Here is a 21,218-nt window from a genome sequence, read left to right as displayed (position 1 = left end):
GAGAATAAAAAGTACATTAAAGTTTTGTAAATGTCACCTACGCAGGTCTTGTCCCACGCAAGTCACTCTATCCCATTAGTCTCCCGTCAATTAAAACACTTTTTTTTAAATTTTTTAATTTTTTTAAAGCTTTTATTTAATGAATATAACTTTCCAAAGTACAGCTTATGGATTACAATGGCTTCACCCCCCCCCCCATAACTTCCCTGCCACCCGCAACCCTCCCCTTTCCCGCTCTCTCCCCCCTTCCATTCACATCAAGATTCATTTTCAATTCTCTTTATATACAGAGAATCAGTTTAGTATATATTAAGTAAAGATTTCAACAGTTTGCCCTCACATAGCAACACAAAGTGAAAAATACTGTTGGAGTACTAGTTATAGCATTAAATCACAGAAAACACTTGTTGTTGTGTCTGCTCTTTCCGCTCTAAAACGTGGCCTCTGCGAGGGCCAGCACCTCGAATCTGCCAGTCTGGCATACTCTGGCATATTAATTTGTGCAATAAACGCTTATTGACTCAGGGAATGATTTGTTCATCTGTCCCCATTTCACAGAGGAGCAAGCTGAGGCCTCTGAGGGAGGCTCTAGGTAAGTGCCTCTGTCCATATCAGTCCTCGCATAGGACAGCTCTGGACCGCCTAACCACTTAGTTCTCTCCCCTTGCCCAAATGGTCGGAGGGCTGCTGCCCAGCTCCCAGCACAGGCATCCTCGTAGTGTCGCCCGCGTCCCGCCAGGGGGCAGCAGCCGCGGCGGTTTCCAAAACGACCGAAACCGAGAGGCTAGAGGGGGTTTCCGCTTCCGGACAAGGCTGGTCGTTTCCGCTTCCGGCCACTTGGCGTGCGGGGCGCAGAAGGGAGGATGGAAGGACTTGTGGCTCTGTGCGCCGCGCGGCTGCTGCAGCAGGTGAGATCCTGTGGGGCCCCAGGGAGGGGATTGAAGGGGAGGGAGCGGGGCCTGGCTCCAGTAGGATTAGCGACGGGCGGGGCGGCAGCCAGGCTGGGACCACCTGGGTGTCAGACGCCGGGGGCGAGGTCGGGAGACCCGGGCGTGCGCTGCCTCGGGCGCACACGCCCTCGGAGAGACCGAGTTCCTGCTGTGCTGGGACATAGGTGGGAGAGGAAGAAGCGTTTATTCCGAGGCCGGTGTGGCTGTGACTGTCTGGGAAGCGGAGGCACCTGCGCTGTCCCAGGCGTCCCGGGGGTCTGCGGTGGGCTGGGCGCCGTCCGGGTCCGTCCGAGTCTCCAGACTGCCGCTTCCCCGCCCACGCGCTCCTTTAGTGAATGCTGGGGCTTGGGCCACCTGGTTAAAGTACGAACACCTGGGGCCCGTTGAGTCCATCTCAGAATTTCTCTACTACGGCGCGGGGAGGTTGCTGATAAGCCTAGGGCCGTTTCGTTATCAGCCGGTGCGTCCTGCCTTCACCTCCGCAGGGGGTGGGGGTGTGGGGGGCACGGTGGGCGTTCACACTGGTGGCAGTGGTACTGCCCAGGTAGTGACCCGTTAGGCCCAGGGCAGGAAGGTTGTAGGAAAGCAGTTTACCGCAGCCTCTCCCCTTGCGAGAACTCGCTGGCGCTGCGAAGTCGGCAGCCGCAGAGTGCATGTTGGTCCGGTGAATCGGGAAGTCATTGAGCGTTGCGAGCCATATGTTGCTTAGCACTGAGTTGTGACTTAAAAATTATTTAGGTAATTTCTGAAGACTGGTTAGTTCAGCCCCTGGAACGTAATGCACGTTTCTTCTATAACACTTTAAAAAAAAAAAATCTGTAGTTAGAGTTGTCTTCTGGAAGGTAAGTAACTCTCAAATTTCAAGTGAGAACTCTCCCTGGCTTGCTTGCTTTCTGAATTGATGTCTTGCAGTTTATGTGTATAAATGCAAAATTGGTCTAGGACCTAAGGCCCTGGAAATTGCAGGAAATGCAAGCGTGGGGGCCCATGTGTGGCCCTGGAGGTGCTGATTGGGACCCCTGCAGCCCATGGGGATCTCCTGGGGTGAGAGCCCCTGCTGCCTCTGGCTTCCTGCTGATGCCACCTGCAGGGTGCTGGGTGGTGTCTTAAGTACTTGGGTCCTCCCCTCTAGTAAATGATCACATCGGAGCCCCTGGCTTAGACCTGGCACCCTGATTCTTGGGGACATTTTGGTGAGTGAACTAGCATATGGAAGCGCTTTCTCTCCTCTGCCTTTCAAGAAAAAAAGTTTTTTAAAAATGCAAGTTTTCCATGAACTTTCTGAAGATTCTGCCTGCTAAGCATTCCTGTTCCTCCCCAGGAACAAGAATGTGTTAATGTTAGTGTGTTGCTATCAGTGAGAGAACAGAGCCAGTGCTTTTCCAGGTGGAAGTCGGTCGTTTCCTCACCTCCCTCATGTCTTGGTGACCGGAAACGAGCAGATTTATGGTGCAGTTCATCTTACAATGGAAGCCACTGATCATTCTGAGTAAAGTGCCTTTCTTTTTATAGGAAAAAGAAATTAAGTCTCTGAATGCTGAAATTGACCAGTTGAAAAACCGGGTCTGTTTAGAAACTTCCCCAAATTTGGAGCACTTGCGAGAAGAAAATTTAAAGTTGAAGTATCGCCTAAATATTCTTCGTAAGGTGAGTGCTCTGCATTCCAGTTTCATTCTCTACTTTGGATTATGTATCTTTTTTTGAAAAAGCTTTGTTACTGAATATTCTGTAAGTGTACCCTGCATAATTTGGGAAAAGGAGGTTAGAAACCTTATCCTTCTCTGTGCGGTGGACAGGTTAGGGCTGAGTTAATTGGTTGGCATTTTCCCATCCTTCCTGGACGCTTTGAAGTATGTCATCATCCTGAATGATGAGCTCATTTAGAGTGGGATTTAACTAGGGTTGACATTTGACTTTGGATAGCTTATGCTCATGCCTGAATATATCCACATTTCTTCCCTGCACTAAGTTGATTGCTTGACAATTTTTAGTTTATATTTTATAGTATCTTTTTTCCCTTGATAATTCAAAATACTTTGTAAAGCTTATGTGGTATTTATTTAATGACCTCAAAACGTAACAGTGTTTATCAGTTTTGTCAAAAAAAAAATCAGCTTGCTTCAGTGTTTTGGCCTGCTTTTCAAGTTTGCTAATGACACATTCCGGAGATGACCTCATTCCCATAATTGTTCTGTGTGTGTGCTGATTTCAGACAGGCTGCACTGGTGTTACATCTGTTCTCCATGCTCTCTAAATCATAGCCTCTACCTGCTCCATTGTCATGAAGTCTCTTTTATTACATTTGCGATCAGCAATGCTTGAAGTAATTTGACCTTGAAACCTTTTAAAAATCACAATTACCAAAAGAATCGCTTCTTTCTGGTTACATCATTCATTCTGCAAATTCTTAGGCTCCCCTGTCAAATTTATTTTACATCAAAAGTATTGTTGACTGCTAATAGGGTATTTCAAAAACTTTGTGGAAGGTAGAATAAAAGGTGAGGCTACTTTGGTGCAGGATGAAATTCATGCATACAAGGGGTCTTCGAGAAGAAATTGAAATACATACGTAAAAAGGTACTTATGGATATATTAGAAAAACTGCCTAAATTTGAAATGTTTCTTGTACCAAAATAAACATTATCTTATATGTCCATTTTCCACAGGCTGTTTGAATTACCCTCACATGTCTTAGAGGCTATGGGGGCCCCATACAAGGGGAAGTACATTGTATTCTATTACACATATCTAGCTTGCAGATTAGTTCACTTATATAGATAGAATGTTGTCAGTGGAGTGTGGAAGACACATCGAAATTTTTTTTTAAAGATTTTATTTGTTTACTTGAAAGAGTAACAGAGAGGCAGAGAGAGAGAGAGAGAGAGCTGTTCCATGTACTGGTTCACTCCCCAGATGGCTGCAATGGCCAGAGCTATGCCAATCCGAAGCCAGAAGCCAGGAGCTTCTTCCTTGTCTCCCACGCAGATGCAGGGGCCCAAGGACTTGGGACATATTCTGCTTTCCCAGGCCATAGCAGAGAGCTGGATCGGAAGTGGAGCAGCCAGGACTCAAACTGGTGCCCATATGGGATGCCAGCACTGCAGGCGTCTTTACCCACTATGCCACAAGCCAGTCCCACATCAATTGTTTTATAAATATTTTGCTCTAGCAGGTAAGCAGCTGGACACAGATACACAGCACAACTAAAAATAGCAAGGCTCTTGGGGAGTGAAATCCCGTGTGCTGTGGCTGTCTACTCCACCTGGCTCGCTGTAGCCTTGCGTTCAGACTCGGAACACTTTTTGGTTTGTTGTCTTGGTGGCGTTTTAACCTTGTTTTCATTAACTTAGCTTTCTGAGTTGTTCCATATACATACTTCCATCAAGCTGTTGTGTTTTTAAGTAGTCTTTTATTTATTTAGTGCTTATTAAGAATTGTATGCACATTTTTACTGCTGATTTTTTTTTTTAAAGATTTATTTATGTATTTGAAAGGCATAGTTACACAGAGGCAGGGAAGGGAGAGAGGTCTTCCAGCCACGGTTCACTCCCCAAATGACCAAAGTGGCTGGAGCTGGGTAGATCCAAAGCCCAGGAGACAGGAGCTTCTTTTGGGTCTCCCACTCGGGTGCAGGGGCCCAAGGACTTGGGCCATCTTCCACTGCTTTCCCAGGCTATAGCAGAGAGCTGGATCAAAAGTAGAGCAGCCGGAACTCGAACTAGCACCCATACAAGATGCTGGCACTGCAGGCAAAAGCTTTTCCTGCTGTGCCACAGTGCCAGCCCCTACTGGTGCTTTTAAGATTGCTGTTGTCTTAGGTGCTTATGTTACAAAGTCAAATTGATTTTGAATAGTTGGCTTCTAATCTTAATTTTTGCAAAAGTTACTATTTTGAGCATGTAACTTTTTTACATGTTGTGAAATTTTTCAGGATATTTAGGTCAGGTTGTAGTAGAGATGCTCATGCTGCGTTGCCTTTTTTTTTTTTTTTTTTTTTTTAGATTTATTTAGTTATGTATTTGAAAGGTAGAGTTAGATCTTTAACCCACTGGTTCCCTCTCCAAATGACGGTAACAGCCAGGGCTGGGCCAAGCAGGAGCCAGGAGCTTTTTCCAGCTCTCCAACCTGAGTGGTAGATGCCCAGGCACTTAGGCTATCTTCTGTTGCTTTCCAAGGCACATCACACCATTTACTTTTTGATTAAAATTAAATTGTGATTAGAGTTTATGCAGTATTTTCATTTGTTTTCTATTAAAAGCAATTGCGCTGGGGATGGCACTCTGGCATAGCGGGTAAAGCTGCTGCCTGCAGTGCTGGTATCCCATATGGGCGCCAGTTCAAGACCCAGATACTCCACTTCTGATCCAGATCTCTACTATGGCCTAGGAAAGCAGTAGAAGATGGCCCAAGTCCCTGGGGCCCTGCGCCTGCGTGGGAGACCCAGAAGAAGCTCCTGACTCTTCAGATTGGCACAGCTCCAGCCATTGTGGCCATCTGGGTAGTGAACCAGTGGATGGAAGATCTTTATTTCTATATAACTCTGCCTTTCAAATAAATAAGTAAATCTTAAAAAAGTGGATATGCTTATTTACCATTATTTGATAAGCTTCTGTACCTTATGTGTCAGGAGCAATGCTTGGTGGCAAGATCAGACTCTTTGCCTGCATCCAGCAGTGCAGTGGTAGACACACATGGTGTTGGGGAGGGTGCGAAGTGTAGCAGGAGAGGTATGTGCCATTCAGTGGACACATTCTCCTTCAGAGGAAATCAGAGGAGTTCAGAATGGTCCAAAATGGGATTATTTAGCAATAAGACAAAGCTACCTGCTTTTCTGGTATATTGATAGTACTGGTTTTGTTCCTTTTCATTTTGTGACTTAGAATTGGTCAACGTTTCTTTGGAGAGAATGTATTTTTCGTTTGTTTTTTGATCATTGAGTATTCTTTTCTAATATTGGGTAGAAAGTTACTTAGAACTGAATTTTTTTTTTTTTTAAGATTAACTTATTTGAGAGGCAGAGTTACAGACTGAGGGAGAGACAGAGAGAGGTCTTCATCTGCTGGTTCATTCCCCCAAATGGCTGCAACAGCCAGAGCTGGGCCAGCCCGAAGCCAGGAGCTTCTTCAGGGTCTCCCATGCAAGTGCAGGAGCCCAAGCACTTGGGCCACTTTCCGCTGCTTTCCCATGCCATCAGCAGGGAGCTGGATTGGAAGTGGAACAGCTGAGACCTGAACTGATACCCATACAGGATGCTGGTGCTACAAATGGAGGCTTAACCTACTCATGGCATTGGGCCCCAAAACTGAGTTTTTTTTTTTTTTTTTTTTTAAGATTGTTTATTTGAGTTAGAGGAATAGAAAGAGCAGTATTGCATCCTCTAGATCGCTTTGCAAATGGCCGCAACTGCCAGGGCTGGGGCAAGCTGAAGCCCGGAGCCTAGAACTGCATCTGGATCTCCCATGTAGGTGCAGGTGCTCAAGGACTTGGGCCATCTCCCATTGCTTTCCCAAACACCTTAGCAGGGGGCTGGATCAGAAGTGGATTAGCCAGTATTCGAACTATTAGCCATGTGTTATGTTGACCTTGCAAATGGCCCCTTAAGCCACTGCACCACAACACTGGCTCCAGGGCTGATTTTTTTTAAGGTATTTTTTATTATTATCATTTTTATTTGAAGGGCAAGGGCAGAGGGTCAGAGACTAATCTTCCATCTACTGGTTGACTCCAAAACACCCCTGTGTCAGGGCTGGGCGAGGCTGAAGTCAGTAGTCCAGAACTCCACGTTGGTCTCCCACATGGGTAGCAGGAACCAAAGTACTTCAGCTGTCACTTGCCCAGGGTACGCATGCATTACCAGGAAGCTGGATCAGAAGCGGAGTAGCTGGAACTTGAACTGTGCACTCCAGTTTGATTTTAGTATATGTGCTACCTAAGCATGCATGCACTCCAGTTTGAGATGCAGGCATCTCACATGGTGACTGCACCAAACACCAACCCCAGGACTCATTTCATACTAATTTCTCAGAGCTTTGGAGACTCAGGATGCAGTAATCCCTTCCTACTGCCTGCCCCTAGTTTCTGTTTTGATGGAACAAATGTAGGTAATAAGACATCAGGGCTTTTCCCATGGATGCTTAGATGCCATGGGATGAACTTGTCCTATTACACACCTCGGTCAATCCCAGCCACGAGAGCATTACGCTAAGAGTGCATATTCACATTTGGTTTTTTCTCAATGCAATGGACGGTTTGGGGAAGTGTTACACAGTGGTAGAGAATTTTATTGACATATTTCCATTGTTTCCCTACAGAGTCTTCAAGCAGAAAGAAGCAGGCCAACCAAAAATATGATTAACATCAATAGCCGTCTCCAGGAAGTCTTCGGTTGTGCTATCAAGGCTGCCTACCCGGATTTGGAAAACCCTCCTTTGTTAGTAACACCAAGTCAGCAGCCTAAGTTTGGGGACTATCAGTGCAACAGTGCTATGGGTATTTGTCAGGTGATGTATTCCTATGATTTTGCTGAATATCTTAAGTATTACCATCATTACCCTGGCTGTAAAGTAATAGCAAATTATTGTATCCTTAATGAAGAAGACGTTTTCCAGTTTGAAGAACTGGAACTGCATGCTTTCAGTAGTTTTTTAAGGAAAACAGGGATTTGAATTTTCAGTTAGGTTTTATGTTCTCAATATTTAAGTGTTCTCAATATTTAAGGGCCATAGTTGGTGTGATTTTTATTTTGACACCTTTTTTCTTTTATGTCCAGTGTTGCTGTGAGTTGTTAATGACTGTTGGAGGTGAGAAATTAAAAGTTACTGTTTAGCCGGCGCCGCGGCTCACTAGGCTAATCCTCCGCCTTGCGGCGCCAGCACACCGGGTTCTAGTCCCGGTCAGGGCACCGATCCTGTCCCGGTTGCCCCTCTTCCAGGCCAGCTCTCTGCTGTGGCCAGGGAGTGCAGTGGAGGATGGCCCAAGTGCTTGGGCCCTGCACCCCATGGGAGACCAGGATAAGTACCTGGCTCCTGCCATCGGATCAGCGCGGTGCGCCAGCCGCAGCGCACTACCGCGGCGTCCATTGGAGGGTGAACCAACGGCAAAAGGAAGACCTTTCTCTCTGTCTCTCTCTCGCTGTCCACTCTGCCTGTTTAAAAAAAAAAAAAAAAAGTTACTGTTTACCATATAGCATCCTCATTGGTGATTTTGTGCCATTGTGGTGTCTATATGGCAGGTTTTCATTTTTATTTCATTTTGTATGTATTTCATTTTTAACAGTGATACTGTTGTGTTTGTGGTTAGCTGCACCTGACTTGGTTCATTTACCTTTTGTTTGCTATAAAAGAAAGGGTTTCTCTGAAGAGTCTGAAATCTTTCCTATAAGCATGCTGTTTATTACTTAAGTCTGGGTATTGCATGCTGAGACCAGGCTTTGTAGCTGTAGACATTGTTACATCTTTATTTTAATGTTTCTGGGATATGTGTGTAACTCAGTTTCAAATGAAGAGCCTGTGGCTTTGGCACTTTCCTATTCCTCCTCTTTCTATTGATGCTTTAATTTGTTCACAAGGTGAGGGTTGTGCTTCTGTGTTTCTGCCTTTTGCTGACTTTTATTTATTTTTAAAGATTTACTCATTTACTTATGTATTTGAAAGGCAGAATTAGAGAATGGGAGGGACAGAAGAGAGCAAGTGATCTTCTGTCTGCTGGTCCATTCTCCAAATGGCTACAGTGGCTAGGTCTGGGCCAGGCCAAAGCCAGGAGCCTGGAGCTCTGTCCAGGTTTCCCATGTGAGTGGCAGGGACCCAAGTACTTGGATTATCTTGAGGCATTCCCAGGCACATTACTAGCAGGGAGCTGGATCAGAAATGGAGCAGCCAGGACCTGAACCAGTGCTCATATGGAATACTGACATCACAGCATGGGCTTAACCCCCTGTGCCACAATGCCAGTACCTATTAGTGATTTTTAATGTAAGATGTGTCTCATTATTGTCATTTGTGAACTTCCAAGCAATTTTGCTGAATCCTGTTGTGTAATGAATCATTTTGTATTGTGTTGCAGATGCTGAAAGCAAAGGAACAGAAAGTTAATCCAAGGGAAATAGCTGAAAACATTACCAAACACATCCCAAACAATGAATATATTGAAAAAACTGAAATTGCTGGCCCCGGTATGATACAGTGCTATCCTTAATGGTTGTATTGATAGTCAAGTCCTTTTTGAAATTAAAAAAAATTTAATTATAGGGTTTAAACCAAACAAGAGAATGAAAGCACTTTGAATTTCAGGTTAGGAAGTGGAGATTTTCATCTAGATCCAGCTTCTACTTAGCTGCCTGTTCTTGGATGAGGGTTTTTGCCTCCCTGTGATTCAGGTGTTCTTCAGCAAAAGGGCCCTATGTTTTCTGATAAGAGTTGAACAGATCATGTACTCAAAGTGAAAGGACCATGAATTAAATGGGTAGCTTTCCAGAAACTGGTGAGGCTTTGAAACAGATTCTGAGACAGGGCTTACGTCAGTGTTCCAGGTGGTGTTTTAACCCAGAAGTTTTTCCTGATGCTGCTCAGCACTCTGAAACCAGCATAAGTGAAATTGAGAAAAATATTTTTTTTCTTTTTTTAATATTTATTTGAAAGGCAGAGTTGGAGAGAAAGATCTTCCTTCTGTTGTTTCACACCCCAAGTGGTGGCAGTGGCTAGGGCTGGGCCCGGACAATGTCAGGATAATGCAATTCTGTTTCATTCTCCACCCTTGGATGGCAGAGGTCCAAGCACTTCTGCTGTTTTCCTAGTCACATTATCAGGGAGCTAAATCAGACACTTTAACCTGCTGCTGTACCACAACACTGACCCTTTCGAGAGTGAACAGTCATTCAAGTTAGGAGACTTTGATACCTGTCCTGGTCCAGTAAGCATGGGAGACCCATATGGGTGACTAATGGTGACACTGAGCTAGTTATGCCTGAAAACCAGGGCAATGACAGGTTACAAGGGCTGCTGGGGCAGGGAAGCCAAAGGGTCTATCTGGGGCATTCTCCTCTTCTAGACAAAGGGCTACTCCCTTCTGAGATGAGATGTGATGAGATCGACCCCCCGCATTCCCGCTCCCCTGCTGGCGCTTGGAATAATTGCATCTTTTCTGCTGCTTTGTCACATCTCTGGGTTGGAGGGAAAAACAAAGGCAGATATTTATTGGGTAAGGGGGAAGACGGGAGACTGATACTTTTCTTTTCTGCTGTGTATTAGGTTTTATTAATGTCCATTTAAGGAAGGATTTTGTATCAGAACAGTTGAGCAATCTTTTGGTGAATGGAGTTCATCTACCTGCTCTTGGAGAGAATAAAAAGGTATATTTAAAATCTTACAGTAACATCTCAGAAATACATGGAAAGTGCTGTAACAGGGAATGGCTTTCACTTTTATATTGAGATTTACTTATTAATATTTGGATTATGTACATAATTTAGAAGTATCTCCTGATCTTGAAGTTGGTTTTTTGTTTTTTTTTCCTTCATTCCATGGATACTGTCATTGGCTAACTGGTATTTTTGTAGGCATTGATGAAGTTTGGAGTAGATAATTTATATAAATCAGCTTGGGTCATTGCTTTTCACTTAGTTATGTACAAACACATCCATTAGAAAATCCAGCGCACTTGAATTACAATTAAAACTCACGTGAAGTCTGAGTTTATTATTAAATTTTTTTAGTGAATATGTTAGTAAAATGCTCGTGTTCCTTTTTAAAAATGTATTTTTCTATCTATTCCAGGTTATAGTTGACTTTTCCTCTCCCAACATAGCTAAAGAAATGCACGTTGGGCACCTCAGGTCGACTATCATAGGAGAGAGTATGTCCCGCCTCTTTGAATTTGCAGGATATGACGTGCTCAGGTTGGTGATGAGTTTGTTTGGAAATTTCTATAGGAAATGAAACAGCTCAATTGAGAATTTTTGAGTGAATTAATTGTAGGTTCAGTTCTGCTTTATAAATCAGTAAGCCTTTAAATATGTTCTGGGCCCCTTGTGTGAACTGATTTGCTGTGTAAAGACTCTCAGGAGAGGAAAACATTTCTTTTTTTTTTTAAGATTTTATTTATTTATTTGAGAGGTAGAGGTACAGACAAAAAGAGGGAGAGACAGAGAGAAAGGTCTTCCATCCACTGGTTCTCTCCCCAAATGGCTGCAACAGCTGGAGCTGGGCCAATCCGAAGCCAGAAGCCAGGAGCTTCTTCTGGGTCTCTCACATGGGTGCGGAGGCCCAAGGACCTGGGCCATCTTCTACTGCTTTCCCAGGCCATAGCAGAGAGCTGGACTGCAAGAGGAGCAGCTAGGACTCGAACTGGTGCCCAGACAGGATGCTGGCACTGCAGGTAGTGGCTTTACCTGCTAAGCCACAGTGCCGGCTCCAGAAACATTTCTTGAATACCTTTTGTATACCAGGGGTTTATAGGTAGGGAAAAAGCAAAGTAAGAAATAGATATGTTAGATTACATGAGCTGTGGTAGAATCTTACTCTTAAGTAATAGAAGCCACTAGAAAGTCTGAGAAAGTGGGGGCATTCTGATACAAATAAAGATTAGCCACCATGAAGAAGATAATCAAAGAAGGAAACTGTAGGAACAAATGAGGAGGCTGTTAGGATACAGCAGAGAGATTTATTGGTGGTTTGGCATTAGATGGAAATGGGAGCATGAGCAGTAATCGACAGATTTTGAAGATTTTTGTCTATTGACATTTGGGAACTGTTGGTCCAAATCACATTGGTTGAAAAGGCAAATTTTTGATAAGATGGTAAATATGACCATCATTGCCTTAGGTCTCATTTTCTCAGTTGGGTTTGCAATACACAAAGTGCAGTCTAATGATAAGAAATGTTTTTATTCAGCAAGTCCTGAATGCCTGCTGTTAAACAATCTCTGTGACAACTGCATGTATAGCACTGAACGTCAGGATACAGCCTTCATAGGAAACAACAAAGTAAACATTCTACCAAATGCTGTGCGCTGGCACTTAAATGTTAGTGCATCCCAATGAAATGTTACTCTAATATAAATGTCTTACTGTGTGGTGTTTTGTTTTTGTATTTTTAATGGTTTTATATTCTCTGGTATTAGGATAAATCATGTAGGCGATTGGGGGACCCAGTTTGGCATGCTCATTGCTCACCTGCAAGATAAATTTCCAGATTATCTAACAGTTTCACCTCCTATTGGGGATCTTCAGGCATTTTATAAGGTTTGATATTCATTGTTACATTATTTATGTGTCTACTCTTGCCTTTTCCTTAAGGAATTCACTGTATTTGAAGCTACTATGTAATTAATGAGGACCACAGTTCCCCCCATATATAAATGGCACTCTTAATTTAAATTCACTTAGGAAACATAAACTTGGCTCATGTATTGGGCTAGCCATGATAATAACACAGTCACATAGGTGAAGACATAAGCATTTTCACTGAGGGCACCTCCTTGAAGAATTGAATTCTTTTTTTTTTATTTTTTTTTTTTTTAATTTTTTTTGACAGGCAGAGTGGACAGAGAGACAGAGACAGAGAGAAAGGTCTTCCTTTTGCCGTTGGTTCACCCTCCAATGGCCGCCGCGGTAGCGCGCTGCGGCCGGCGCACCGCGCTGATCCGATGGCAGGAGCCAGGTGTTTATCCTGGTCTCCCATGGGGTGCAGGGCCCAAGGGCTTGGGCCATCCTCCACTGCACTCCCTGGCCACAGCAGAGAGCTGGCCTGGAAGAGGGGCAACCGGGACAGGATCGGTGCCCCGACTGGGACTAGAACCCGGTGTGCCGGCGCCGCTAGGCGGAGGATTAGCCTATTGAGCCGTGGCGCCGGCCAAGAATTGAATTCTTTTCAATTCCTAGACCCATTCCAATGTGGTTGTTCAAGTAAAAAGTAGATCCAGTGCATTTGGCTGTTATGTGTATATACAGCTATTTCCTACTCTCCGACATATCTGTGCTTTATTTTTTTGTATCATTTTGCTTATTATTTAGTGAATTTCAGGGTTCACTAAGTTACATTTTAGTGAAGTTTTTAGTGTTTTCAGTTTTATGTGTGTTGAATGTAGTGGCAGGGCCCAAGTCCATGGGCTGTCTCTGCTACTTGCACATTAGCAGAGTGGCATCAGGACTGGAGCAGCTGAGACTCAGATCAGCACTCCAGTACAGGATGCCAGCATCACAAGTGCTAGCTTAACCTGTGTGCCACAACAAGGGCCTCACAGTTTGTTTTTGATTTAAAAAACAATGTTCATTGAGGACTGCATAGGTAAGGAAGAATGGGGCACAGAAAATTAGGGTCAGCCTGTTCTTTCTCTTTTATTTTGTTTATATACAAGGAATGTTGGTGTGAAATCTTTGGAAAAGTGGAGGGATGACCATGGTGAGATTTTTATATTTTCAAGAAAAATGACTTCAGAATAAAGTAGAGTCAATTGGGCATGTTCATTTTTTATTTATTTAATTTTTTTTGGACAGAGTGGACAGAGAGAAAGGTCTTCCTTTTTCCATTGGTTCACCCCCCAATGGCCGCTAAGGCCGACGCACCGCACTGTTCCGAAGCCAGGAGCCAGGCGCTTCTCCTGGTCTCCCATGCAGGTGCAGGGCCCAAAGACTTGGGCCATCCTCCACTGCCTTCCCAGGCCACAGCAGAGAGCTGGAGAGGAAGAGGAGCGACCGGGACTAGAATCCGGTGTGCTGGCACCACAGGCGAAGGATTAGCCTATTGAGCTGCGGCGCCGGTATTTTTGACTTGACATAGAATATTTGTTCTGGTGTTACAGATTTTCAGTCTCTCACTCTGTTTATGTATGTATGTTTGTTTTTAGAAATAAGTAAATTCTTTAATTTTTTTTAAGATTATTTATTTGAAAGACCAATGGCCAAGGCTGAGCCAGGCCAAAGCTAGGCCAGAAACTGCCTCCCTGTTTCCCATGTGGGTACAGGGGTCCGAGTATTTGGACCATCCTTCACTGCTTTCCCAGATGCATTAAAAGGGAGCGAGATTGAAAATGGGCAACTGGGATTTGAACCAGAACCCATATGGGATGCCAATGTTGCAAGCTATGGTTTAACAAGCTATACCACAGTACTGGCCCCAGAAATGAATAAATTCTATAGAAACACAAGATGGGATCTTTTTAAAACTTTATATTTTTTTAAAAACAGGAATCTAAGAAGAGATTTGATACTGAGGAAGAATTTAAGAAGCGGGCATACCAGTGTGTAGTTCTTCTCCAGAGTAAAAATCCAGATATTATAAAAGCTTGGAAGCTTATCTGTGATGTATCCCGCCAAGGTGAGTTTCTGGACTTTGTTTTGTTTGTTGGTTTGTTTAGCAAAATCCAAGCATATACTTTTTTAAAGTCATTATTAAACTTTTGAGAATTTTTTTTAAGATTTATTGTATTTATTTGAAAGAGAGCAAGCTAGAGAACTAGAGACAGAGAGAGAGCAAGAGGTCTTCCATCCACTGGTTCATTCTTGAAATGGCCACAATGTCCAGAGCTAGGCAAATCCAAAGCCAGGAGCCAGGAGCTTCTTCAGGGTCTGCTATGCAAGTGCTGGGCCATGCTCAGCTGCTTTCCCGGGTGAATTAGCAGGGAGCTGGATCAGAAGTGGAGCAGTTGAGGCGGGAACCAGTGCCCATATGGAATGCTGGCACTGCAGGCCAGAGCCTGAATCAGCTGCGCCACAGAGCCGGTCCCAGTATTTCTTCTTAAATCTTACACCAAAAGTGTAACAACCAGTGAGGCAGTTTGCAATTAGAAAATAAAATGGGAAAGAATCTGGAGCCTGGTGCTGTGTCCTGGCTCCTGACCCAGTTCTGGTCATTGTTGCCATTTGGGGATTGAACCAGCGGTTGAAGACATCTATCTCTCTGCTTCTACCTCTCTCTGTGACTCTGAAAAAAAAAATCTTTTTTTTTTTTTTTTAAATCTGTTCACAGTAATAACCAAAGTTATAGAACACCCAGGAATGAATTTACCCAGAAATGTGTAGGACCAAAATGAAGAAAAAATCACAACAGAGTATTCTAGAGTATTTGACTAGAGTGTGCCATGCCACATTCCTTAGTTCTCCAAATTCATTAATAGTTTTAAGACAGTTTTAAGTTTTCAAGATTGATATCATTTTAGAGGTCACTTTGAAGAGTAAATAGATAGGAATAATTAGTAGGTCTTTGAGAAAGAAGAACAATGACCGCATTGCAGTGGTGTATAATAAAGTATTAAATAAAGTATTAAAATGCTACCAGTGTTAATGCTGTATCATTGCATGGCAAGACTTAAAAGAAATGAGGAAGTTTGATAAATATTTCATCACCAGATAGGAAAGTCTGTCTTTTCTTTTGGTTTATTTTCTTGTTTACAGTTATTAAAAGTGTTTTTAAAAAGTTTTGTTTTAGAGTGGGAGGTGTGGTGGTTGGCACGCACGCGCCTGAGCGCTCGCCCGGTGGGGCGGGCTGGGACTCGCCGCTCGCACACCCTTGGGCCAAGGCCGGGCACTCTTTCTCCCTTCTGCTTCCAATGCGCTGTCAGCCGAGTCAGTGTATGTGCGGTAACACCGTGTTTGCTCCGCTGCCCGCCATCATGCCCACCGCCCGGAAGGCCACCGCCGCAGTAGTTTTCCTTCATGGATTGGGAGATACTGGGCATGGATGGGCAGAAGCTTTTGCAGGTATCAGAAGTTCACATATCAAATATATCTGCCCACATGCTCCCGTTATGCCTGTTACATTAAATATGAGCATGGCGATGCCTTCTTGGTTGGATATTATTGGACTTTCACCAGATTCACAGGAGGATGAACCTGGAATTAAACAGGCAGCACAAAACGTAAAGGCTTTGATAGATCAAGAGGTGAAGAGTGGCATCCTTCTAGCAGAATTGTTCTGGGAGGATTTTCTCAGGGAGGAGCTTTCTCTTTATATACTGCTCTTCCCGCACAGCAGAAACTGGCAGGTGTCACTGCACTCAGTCGCTGGCTTCCACTTGGAGCTTCATTTCCACAGGGTCCTCTCAGTGGTGCTAACAGAGAGATTTCTATTCTCCAGTGCCATGGAGATTGTGACCCTTTCGTTCCACTAATGTTTGGTTCTCTTACTGTGGAAAAACTAAAAGCATTGGTAAATCTAGCCAATGTAACCTTTAAGACCTATGAAGGCATGATGCACAGTTCACATCAGCAGGAAATGATGGATGTCAAGCAATTCATTGATAAACTCCTACCTCCAATTGATTGACGTCATTAAGAGGCCTTGTGTAGAAGTACACCAGCATCATTGTAGTAGAGCATAAACTTTTCCCTGTGCCCAGTCTTGAAACTTCTAATGTTTGCAAGTGTTAAAATGTTTTGCAATTACATGCCAATGACACTGACTAAATAATGTCTCCTCATAGGAAATATATGATATTTCAGTTTCTATACGTGTATTTGTAAAATATGATCCACAATATACTGGTATTAATATAGGTGAAGCAGCTAGCTTCTTTTTCTTAACTAAGCAAAATAATAAAATACTTCAGTCAGATTTTTTATTATGTGATTTGAAAATTAACAGTATACTTAAGGAAAATTTATGCAGATATGAATAAGCAGTTAAGATACAAGATTTTTGCATGCTGTGACTTAGTCTGTGGATTTATTCCACCATGCACTGTCTGGTATTTTTATATATGCACTCATATGTAATGACTGTGATACCTAAGAAGGAGAAGGTATTACATTATTCCTAGTAGTAGGAATAATGATTTTGAGTGTCAGTGAAGAGTAATATTGTTCTCTTCAAATAATGGCCCTTTTACTTTGGGGACCAGACTTCCCTGCTGTCATTTCTGTTTAATATTCTTTTCTCCCCTCAAGAAAAAAAGTGTGCTTTCTTGATTTTCCTTTATAGTAGACCAAATACTGCTTTCCTGCCATACAGTCTACTGTCAATAATGCTGTAATTTGATATTCTGAGTCACAGACCTATGGTATTGAAAATCTATTTACATTTTAAAAGAAAACAACCGTTAAATAAAACTTTCTGTATAACTTATTTGAAACAGCTGTACATTAGTGTAAACTTAGACCTGGTCAGTGATTAGAATATAGTCTTCAATCCAGGTAACAAATCATTCTGTGTTTTTATTTTTCTATATGTAAGTGAAAGAATAATTAAGTCATATTGTAGTATTTTCTGAAATAGTTAAGAACAATCTTAAAAACTAATTTCTGAAATTATTTCATCTCCTGGTAGCATAGTTTGTTTTCTGTACATTTGTTTCAAACCAGCTACTGTAGGAAACAAGCAGTCCATTAGAAAAAGTTGTTTTTTTCTTTCAATGAACTTATTTACGTTTTTTTTTTTTTTGACAGGCAGAGTGGATAGAGAGAGACAGAGAGAAAGGTCTTCCTTTTTGCTGTTGGTTCACCCTCCAATGGCCGCTGCGGCCGGCGCATCTCGCTGATCCGAAGCCAGGAGCCAGGTGCTTCTCCTGGTCTCCCATTAGGGCCCAAGGACTTGGGCCATCCTCCACTGCCTTCCAGGGCCATAGCAGAGAGCTGGCCTGGAAGAGGGGCAACCAGGATAGAATCCGGAGCCCCAACCGGGACTAGAACCCGGTGTGCCGGCACCGCAAGGCGGAGGATTAGGCTGTTAAGCCACGGCGCTGGCCACTATTTTAAGTTTTCATTTAGTCAAATGATTTTTAATGATTAGTTTTCTGTACCGACATAAAAACAGCAATCATTTAGGCCGGCGCCACGGCTCAATAGGCTAATCCTCCGCCTTGCGGTGCCGGCACACCGGGTTCTAGTCCCGGTCGGGGCGCCGGATTCTGTCCCGGTTGCCCCTCTTCCAGGCCATCTCTCTGCTATGGCCCGGGAAGGCAGTGGAGGATGGCCCAAGTGCTTGGGCCCTGCACCCCATGGGAGACCAGAAGAAGCACCTGGCTCCTGGCTTCGGATCAGCGCAGTGCGCCGGCCGCGGCAGCCATTGGAGGGTGAACCAACGGCAAAAGGAAGACCTTTCTCTCTCTCTCTCTCTCTCTCTCTCTCTCACTCTCTCACTGTCCACTCTGCCTGTCGGGGGGGGGGGGGGGGGAGCAATCATTTGATTTTAAATAATCAAATTTCAAGATTACTGAAAAAAATCAGTGAAAACAAGTTTATGAGTAATAAACATTAATCAGAACCATGTACTGTGGTATATTTACCGCACAGTTTAATGTGTATCAAAAATGAATGCTTGATATTTCTGAACTGTTAATTTTTCTGCTGTATTTCAACTGACCAAACAATGTTAAGAATGCATCTTTATAAATGGGTACTAATTGGTAATGAAAATAATTTAGTAATGGACTATATAGGATGTTAATAATGAAGCCATGTGTTTATGTCTGGATTTAAAAATTTTAAACAATCATTTACTGAGTAATTTTGCTTTACCTTAAAGAACATAAACTGTTGTTTCAGTTTTATAAGTCACCAAAATCTTATGGCAAGAAATATTCCGTTGAAATGTTATGCTGTAATGTGGGAAAATGTAAATGTTTTCCACAGTTTCTATCAATGTGAAATAAAACTTAATTCTGACTTTAAAAAAAAAAGGTTTTGTTTTTTGTTTTTGTTTTTCATGAAAGAATGAGATACTTTCTGTCTACTGATCTCCTCAAATGCCTACAACAAGCAGGGCTACACCAGCCGATAGCCAGGAGCCTAGAATTCAGACTGGTTTTGCTACATGGGTGACCAGAACATAGGTACTTTGTGCTAAGGATGGGAAGCTAGAATTGAGAGTGGTGCCAGGACTGACATTAAGGCACTCCAGTATGGGATGCAGGCCTACAGGCAGCATGTTACCTTCCCCAAGTGCCCATTCCAAGAATTAAACTTTTTTATTTATAGTTTCTTTGCTTTCTACAAAAAAGTACAGGGTAACAGGAAAAAAAAAAGAACAACTGAACTGTAATCCCATGCAGTGTTAATGTTTTGGTGTGTATCTTACTGTTTTATTTCTACTTTTGAAAAATGGTAGCATGTATCATATTATTTCTTTAAAAATTTTTTCCTTTTAGATGTTTTTATTAAATAATGTACGATGCATATTTCCTGCTTGTATTAAATTCTTAGTACATTTTCTTTATTTGGTTTGTTTTTCTAGAGTTTAATAAAATCTATGATGCGTTGGACATCTCTTTGATAGAGAGAGGAGAATCCTTTTATCAAGATAGGATGAATGATATCGTAAATGAATTTGAAGAGAAAGGTAGGCACTCAACCCTTTTTGTTTTGTAGCTTTTTATTATAGGAATTTTCATTCATAGGCATTCCAATAACTCCAGTTTTATATACTCATTATCCAGCTTCACCAGTTGCGAATTACAGGGGCCAGTGCTGTGGCATAGTAGGCTAAGCCTTTGCCTGTGGCACTGGCATCCCACCTGGGTGCCGGTTCATGTCCTGGCTGCTCCTCTTCCAATCCAGCACTTTGTTATAGCCTGGGAAAGCAGCAGAAGATGGACCAAGTGCTTGAGTTCCTGCACCCACGTGGGAGACCCCAAAGAAGCTCCTGGCTTCAGATCAACCCAGTTACGGCCATTTGAGGCATGAACCAGTGGATGGAAGTTGTTTCTCTCTGTGTTTCTGTCTCTCTCTAACTCTGCCTCTCAAAATAAATCTTGAAAAAAAAAAAAATTTATTGTAGCCTTACTATATTTGTACCTCCCAAACACAGATGTATCACGTCCTCTGTGACCATTTTGATGTGTGTTTCTACAATAGGCCCTTCGTTCTATAAAAAGTGCTATTTTTTTTTTTAAGATTTATTTATTTGAAAGGCAGAATTAAAGGGAGAGACAGAAATCTGTTCACTGGCTCCTTCCCCAGGGGGCTGCAAACCAGGAGCCAGAAATTTCTTCCAGGTTTCCCACGTGAGTTGCAGGGGCCTAAGAACTTGTGCCTTCTTCTCTTTCCCAAGCTCATTAGCACAGAGCTGGATCAGAAGCAGAGCAGCCAGGACTTGGACCAGCACCCACATGGGATGCCTGCATTGCTTAACCCACTATGCCAGGATGCTTGCCCCTCAAAATTACTAATTTCGTAAATCCACTAGAATTCAAATTAGCCAAGGTGATTCTCAGTAATCAATCATGAGTTTATCACAGTCTGCACATTTATATGTGTTTACTATGTGTCTTAAGTTGTGTAAATCCATAGGTTCCCCCTAACCCTTTTATTTCTTTTGTTCATGAAGAAATTGGGCTAATCTGTGCAATTTCCCAGATGCAGAGTATTTAACAAGATCTCTCATTGCTAGAGTGGCTTCATTAAGGTCTCTTCTGTGTTTCTTTTTGGTTGTCTTTTATTTGCAAGAATGAAAGGAGTATCTGGTTATCTTTCTTTTAGTGTTAAGATTGATTCATGGGTTCATGTGTTGTCTCCCTGATCTATCTGGAAGTTTCCACATCAGATGTTGCCTTAGTGGTTATGATAACTATTGACAGTTTTAAGTTTGATCCATTCCTTCAGTAGAGGTTGGAAAATGATAGTGGTTGTCATTCCTTCTCCATTTGTTACCTGGTATTCCCCTATTCAGAACTTTGTAATGTAGTATTTTGGTTATCTTGAAGCTATAGTTTGTATAATGTAAGCAATATAAGTGATTAATTATTAGTTTATCAGTTGTCAAAAATAATAGGTTTAGGCCAGTGCCGCGGCTCACTAGGCTAATCCTCCGCCTTGAGGCGCCCGGTTGCCCCTCTTCCAGGCCAGCTCTCTGCTGTGGCCAGGGAGTGCAGTGGAGGATGGCCCAAGTGCTTGGGCCCTGCACCCCATGGGAGACCAGGAGAAGCACCTGGCTCCTGCCATCAGATCAGCGCGGTGTGCCAGCTGCAGCGCGCCAGCCACGGCGGCCATTGGAGGGTGAACCAACAGCACAAGGAAGACCTTTCTCTCTGTCTCTCTCTCTCACTGTCCACTCTGCCTCTCAAAAAAAAAAAATAGGTTCATTTCTTAGGTCCTTGTAGATAGGACAAATAAGTAGTTTGACTTTAGCATTATGGTGAATGGGGCTTAACGTATTTTGTATTTTTCAGTCAGCTGTCGGTATCTTTTGTGATGCTCAGATTGTCCCAGTTTTGGCTAATGGTAGCCCCTCATGATTGGCTTTCTTGTTTTTTATTGTGTATGTGTGTTTTGTGTGTGTGTGTGTGTGTGTGTGTGGTCTTTGATAGCATACTTGCTTTCCAATATAAAATATTCCTGACTTG

The 21,218-nt window shown here is 43.0% G+C and overlaps 1 protein-coding gene and 1 pseudogene across 1 annotated transcript in view; both read left to right on the top strand.

Annotated features, from left to right (window-relative positions):
- The first annotated feature begins 831 nt into the window (after window positions 1-831).
- RARS1 (arginyl-tRNA synthetase 1) overlaps window positions 832-21,218 on the top strand; it is a 45,004-nt gene continuing 24,617 nt past the window's right edge. Inside the window, exons 1-9 of the mRNA XM_062188714.1 lie at window positions 832-908; window positions 2,463-2,597; window positions 7,262-7,450; window positions 9,012-9,120; window positions 10,196-10,296; window positions 10,721-10,842; window positions 12,066-12,186; window positions 14,131-14,260; window positions 19,112-19,216. Of these exons, the coding sequence (XP_062044698.1) occupies window positions 864-908; window positions 2,463-2,597; window positions 7,262-7,450; window positions 9,012-9,120; window positions 10,196-10,296; window positions 10,721-10,842; window positions 12,066-12,186; window positions 14,131-14,260; window positions 19,112-19,216 (1,057 nt within the window). The 5' untranslated portion in view covers window positions 832-863. The remainder of the gene's footprint in view (window positions 909-2,462; window positions 2,598-7,261; window positions 7,451-9,011; window positions 9,121-10,195; window positions 10,297-10,720; window positions 10,843-12,065; window positions 12,187-14,130; window positions 14,261-19,111; window positions 19,217-21,218) is intronic.
- LOC133757847 (acyl-protein thioesterase 1-like) lies at window positions 15,334-16,484 on the top strand (annotated as a pseudogene).

Source organism: Lepus europaeus, chromosome 4 (assembly GCF_033115175.1).
Source record: "Lepus europaeus isolate LE1 chromosome 4, mLepTim1.pri, whole genome shotgun sequence".
Lineage (NCBI taxonomy): Eukaryota > Metazoa > Chordata > Mammalia > Lagomorpha > Leporidae > Lepus > Lepus europaeus.
The sequence above is the reverse complement of the archived record's forward strand: the minus strand, read 5'-3'. Positions and strand labels throughout refer to the sequence as shown.